The sequence below is a fragment of the Cibotium barometz genome, chromosome 51 (genome assembly GCF_041138505.1).
Source record: "Cibotium barometz isolate CiBa-2024 chromosome 51, ASM4113850v1, whole genome shotgun sequence".
In the NCBI taxonomy this organism is placed as follows: domain Eukaryota; kingdom Viridiplantae; phylum Streptophyta; class Polypodiopsida; order Cyatheales; family Cibotiaceae; genus Cibotium; species Cibotium barometz.
In genome coordinates this window covers 7,038,549-7,044,211 of record NC_141096.1, presented here as the reverse complement: position 1 = coordinate 7,044,211, position 5,663 = coordinate 7,038,549, and the positions used below count along the sequence as shown (strand labels likewise).

At 42.8% G+C, this 5,663-nt stretch overlaps 1 protein-coding gene across 1 annotated transcript; it reads left to right on the top strand.

The window, feature by feature from the left end:
- Window positions 1-2,672: 2,672 nt before the first annotated feature.
- LOC147609262 (tropinone reductase homolog At2g29260, chloroplastic-like) lies at window positions 2,673-5,333 on the top strand. The gene is made up of 5 exons (XM_086787668.1): window positions 2,673-2,846; window positions 2,949-3,190; window positions 3,302-3,391; window positions 4,950-5,045; window positions 5,138-5,333. The coding sequence occupies exons 1-5, from the start codon at window positions 2,722-2,724 to the stop codon at window positions 5,320-5,322; spliced, it is 738 nt and encodes a 245-aa protein (XP_086643794.1). The 5' UTR covers window positions 2,673-2,721; the 3' UTR covers window positions 5,323-5,333.
- Window positions 5,334-5,663: the final 330 nt, after the last annotated feature.

Here is a 5,663-nt window from a genome sequence, read left to right as displayed (position 1 = left end):
GGTCCCCATCGGAGCATGTTTGGGTTAGGTCTTAGTGCCCAGTGTGGATTTTTCAAGTCTCTTGGTGCTTCAGAGACCATGTAAAATCCAGGTCTTCCCCTTACTATCGACTCAGACATACTCCGCTGGGACTAAACTTTGTAAGCATGTGGAGGTGAGCCATCCCCACATGTTTCCAAATTTTGGTCCCCATCGGAGCATGTTTACGGTAGTAATTAGTGCCCAAGGTGGATTTTTCAAGTCTGTTGTTGGTGCTCAAGAGGCCATGTAAAATATGGCTCTTCCCCATACCATCGTACCCAAAACTGCTCTGTTGGGGATGAAACTTTGTAAGCACGTGGGGGGAGACCCATCCCCGCATACTTGCAAAGTTTTGTCCCAATCGGAGCATGTTTGCATTAGTAATTAGTGCCCATTGTGGATTTTTCAAGTCTCTTGGTGCTTAAGAGGCCATGGAAAATCCGGCTCTTCCCCATACTTATACCCAAACATGCTCCGATGGAGACCAAACTTTGCAACCATGTAGGGGTGACCCAGCCCCACATGTTTGCAAAGTTTAGTCCCCAATCAGAGTATGTTTGCATTAGTAATTAGGGCCCAGTGCAGATTTTACAAGTCTCTTGCTGCTTAAGAGGCCATGGAAAATCCGGCTCTTCCCCATATCATTATACCCAAACATGCTCCGATATGCAGACCAAACTTTGCAAGAATGTGAGGGGGACCCACTCCCACAGGCTTGCAAAGTTTGGTCACCATCGGAGCATGTTTGCAATAGAAATTAGGGCCTAGTGCAAACTTTTCAAGTCTCTTCATACCCCTTATATGTGAATTTTCCGGGAATAAAACACACCTTTTTTCTATTCAATCTGCGAATACCCTTCTTCAAATAGTACCCTTCTGAATGTAAAAAATGTGTTTAAAAATATTTTAAAAATCCCTTCTGTTGAATCCATGTGCTAATCTTACATATTTATGAGTGACCCCCCACCCCCGAGGTCTAGATTAGGAGACTATTTGGATCAAAGTTGTTTGAATCAGGATGTGTTCGATTCGAAGCTATCAGATCACGAGTTATCTGGAGTACGACTAGTCGGAGCTAGACTAGTCTAGATGAGAAAGCTAGTCAGATCGAAGGCTGTCGAAATAGGAAGCGATTGAAACTAGACTGTTTGGTTCGCTCTCAAGGATGGTCAGTTCAGAAGGTGTTAAGATTAGCTATGTGGAGCAAGAAGCAGACAAATTAGAAAGAGTCTGAATTTGAGCTAATCGAAGCTAGACTAGTCTGATTAGAAGGTGATTGGAGTTAGACTGTTTGGAGCACGAGTTGTCAAATAAGGAGGTGTTTGGATTAGGACCTATCTGATTAGGGGATGATTGAAGCTAGAGTATCTAAATCAGAGCTATCTGAAGCAAGTAGTGTAAAATTAGGAACTAGTCATAGCTAGACTGGTGTGATTAAGAGCTAATTAGAGTTAACCTGTATGGATTAGGAACTGATAGATTAGGAGCTATTTGGAGTTAGATTGGTCAGGTTAGGAATTTATTGGAGTTAAGACTAGTCGAATTAGGAGATATGTGAAGCAAGACTAGTTTGATTAGAAAGAGTGTTAGGAGCTATGTGAAGTAAGACTAGTTTGATTAGAAAGAGTGAATCCGAGTTGATTGGAGCTAGACTGCTTGGTTCAAAAGCTAGACAAATCAAGAGCTGTAAGTTCAAAAGCTATCAGATTCGGAGCTATGTGAAGTAAGACTGGTCAGATCAAAAGCTATCGGATTAGGGAGTGATTAGAGTAGGATTGATAAGATCAGGAAAGTTTTAGATCACGACTATGTGGAGTAAGACTAATCACATTAGGAAGAGTTTGAAATCTGAGCTGATTGGAGCTAGACTGTGAGGATCAGAAGCGTCTGAATCAGGAGTTGTCCGAAACAAAATTGATCAAATCAGGAACCATGAGATTAGAAGTTGGATCAAGACTATGATTAGACAAAGCAAGAAGTGTCAGGAACGGAAGCATCCAAATCAAGAGCTGTCAAGATAAGAAGGTGTCCAGAGCTGCATTTAAGCAAGAACCATTGAGCCGAAGAGAGGCGTGCCACTGTATGGTTGTTTCGCTAGCTAGTTGAGAGTTTAAACAACTCTAATAGACTGGTGCCCCCACTAAGGAGTGAAAAGTGTGAAGAACTAGAACACGCAGGTTCAGTGCATGACAATAAGGATTGATGTAACGCTCCGTGGAGATAAATTGCCTTTAACATTGGAGGTGGGAGCAATACAGGCATCTCAAGAACCAATCGAACCTAGCTATCACGAGCATTTTCAAATGATTTTTACAATATTGGAAGGAACGTCAAATCGAATTGGAGCTTGGTGTCATTGGACAAGATTTTGTTGATGTGATGCAGGGCTGAAAATTTTCAACTCTGGGCAGCGGACTGCCGTCAAACATAAAAACTATATTTTCAAAGATGGTTTTTGTTTTTGTTTTTGTTTTTGTTTTGAGAGCTGAGATGTCATGCATGACATTTGCTGGGCTTAATATGTAGTTTGGGGCGTCTCAAACTCAACTGCTTACAAGCTTTATATACAGCACCTGCTGCACTACTACGATAACACCACGGCTAGGAGGTTTCCAACGGTAGCTAGGTAGATCCCTCAGTATAGTACGCTGTGTGTATACAGGAAGAAGGAGACTAGAAACTTCTATTTATACGTTGAGAATGGAGGAGGGCCATCAAGCAGCAGCAGCAGCAGCTGTGTCCTCGGCTAGTGTAGCAGATCGATGGAGTTTGCGAGGGCATACGGCACTAGTAACGGGAGGCACTCGCGGCATAGGGAGAGGGCCGTGAGGCCACGGCGCAAAAGCATCCTCAGCTCTTCTCGTATGATCATCATGTGTGTGCCCAAGCTGTACCTTTGTCACTGAACTAATTCAGCTTCTGTGCAGGAAAGCAATAGTAGAAGAGCTCGCGGGGTTGGGGGCGGCCGTGTACACGTGCTCCCGCACGCGCGCGCACTTGGAGGCACGTGTGAATGAGTGGAGAGAGTCCGGTCTGAAGGTGGAAGCCTCGGTGTGCGACGTCAGCTCACGTGCGTCACGAATCGAGCTAATGCAGCAAGTCTCCCAGCATTTCGGCGCGAAACTGGACATCTTGGCTAGACCCTCTTGCTCGTGGTTGAGTTTACGATTAATCTTACCAATCTGATCCTGCCAACTCGTTGATCTCGTGCAACATTAGAACCGCCATGGTTATTGCCTTGGAATGAGCTAATTACTGATAGTTAGTGTTAATCCGGCAGGTTACAACGTGGGCACTATAGAGTTGAAGCCCGCGGTTGACATAACGGAAGAAGGTTATGCGTCTGTGATGAATACAAAATTCAATGAAAGTAGGTGACTTAGCCTACAAGTTTCTTTTATCTCCTCATCTCAAAATTCTTAATGCCTTCTATAGAAAAATGTGTCAAACACAAATCATAGAAACAAGGTAAAACTTCAGTGGCAAGTTACCGTTGGCTTCTAGGTTACGCTAGCTCCTTCCTTTATATAAGTCGTAGCTTTTACTTGTCGCTCACAGTAATCTTACTCCCATCAATCTCCTTTCTTTCTTAATCTCCTTCATGGCTTGGCAAAACAGGAATTAGTTTTATCCCTGATGATTTCTCACCTTCAAGACGCAAGAGAGTCTGTAAAGAAAGACTTTATAGAACAGTATGAGCGCTCACTTTTTCCTCACCTAGGAACTTCTGTAGCGCAGACCGAATGGCGGACCTATCAAAACATAACTAGGGTAACACCCTGGGGTTAGCAACACTTTCGTAACAATGTCCGCTTGGCCATGGTTATTGAAGCTTTGGGTTTGGGTCCCCGATACTACTGCGTCATCATCTGGATAGCATTAACGCTTATAATTTCAAGTCTTAGATTTACTCATAATGTATGTGAAAGAATGGATGTGGATGTATGTGAAAGAATAGATGTGGATGTATGTATGTGAAAGGATGGATGTGGATGTATGTGAAGGATGGATGTGAAGAATGGATGTGGATGTATGTGAAGAATGCTAACCAAGCAAACTGATTCTAGAATTTTTCAGATCAGTTTGGTCAATTTTTGACCATTTTTAGGTCAGTTTAGCATACTTTTTGGATCTAGTTGAAGCAGGAGAGAGGAGAGATGAAAATATCTCATTATTTGTGAGTTTAAAACTCAACCACACATGTGAAAGGTTTCTCACTCGGGCCCTCGCCCACAAATGTCCGGGCACGAGACTAGGCTGGTGGTCACTCCTAAAACCGAAACCGGGAAAATTTTCCATGCCCCGAAAGCGGGGACGATTCCACCTTTTTGAATTTTCTTAACGATTTTTTTTCTAACGAGATCAATTCTAAACTATCCTTCACCTGAATAAACCAGATAGAAGGAAACTATCGCTGATATAATTTGATCATTTGAGTAATTTCAACGCTTTTTTCCTAATCAAGATCAGGCACAGCCGTTGATCCACTCAATTGAGAAATTTATCAGGGAATTAACTAGCTACTCGAATCCTAGCGTAATCCTAAGATTTTTCAGTCAGCTTTTCAGTTTGCGCAGCTGGCTCATCTTCTGCTCAAAGCTTGTGGCAAGGGTAGAATCGTCTTCATTAGCTCCATTGGCAGTTCGACAACAAGCGTCTCTTTTCCATGTAGCACATACGGAATGTCTAAAGGTACAACATACATACATACATGCCGCCGGCCAATGACAATCAATCCTTTAATTGTGGTTGAAAATAACAACACAGTCCTGCACTGACGTTGCAAACAACAACATACATACGGCAGGCAATTAACTATGGGCATGATGGACATGACAATGTATTAGTCTTCTGTTTCTTTAATTAATTAAGAGCCTTACTGATGCACAGAACGTACTATATTGTTTTGCTTTGATGAATCCTTGCAGCTGCCATGAATCAGCTGGCAAGGTCGCTAGCAACCGAATGGGTTAACGATGGCATTCTTGTGAACACAGTCGCGCCGGGCCGAGCTATCCGCAGGGGTAAATTACTATGTAGAATTATTATTATAATTGTAACTCGGCAGCAGGTCGCGTAACCATCCCCTTCTTGCAGTTGATTTCATGTTGACGTTGTTGTCGCTCGCAGGCCTGGGAGCGTGAATCCAATGTCCTCCGAGACATTCCTCTCGGTCGCCCCGGAGCTCCGACCGAGGCAGCTGCTGCGGTGGCATTCTTTTGTATGCCATGCTCGTCTTTCTGCACCGGCGAAGTACTTGTTGTGGACGGAGGAAACATGGTACGCCCACTTTTTTCATAGAATGGTTGCCATATTTATTTATGGGTAAACATTCCAAAACAAAATATGTCGTAAGAAGCTTCTACCACGAGTGTACGCTTGCACTTGGTGCTGGTGGTAGATGCATAGGTTAGACTTTATATATATATATCCACCAGTGCTGGTGGTGGTAGTGGATTAGACTTATATATATCCACCAGTGCTTATTCACTCTTTGATATTAATTAATTTTTTTAAGGGTGTTTATTCACTCTTTCATATTAAGGGGTTTATAATTTAGGTCTTCAGCGCACGTGATATAGAGACTTTACATATAGTGAATCTCTTAGAGTTAGAAGGTTTTCTTTATTCTTTGTTTTTTT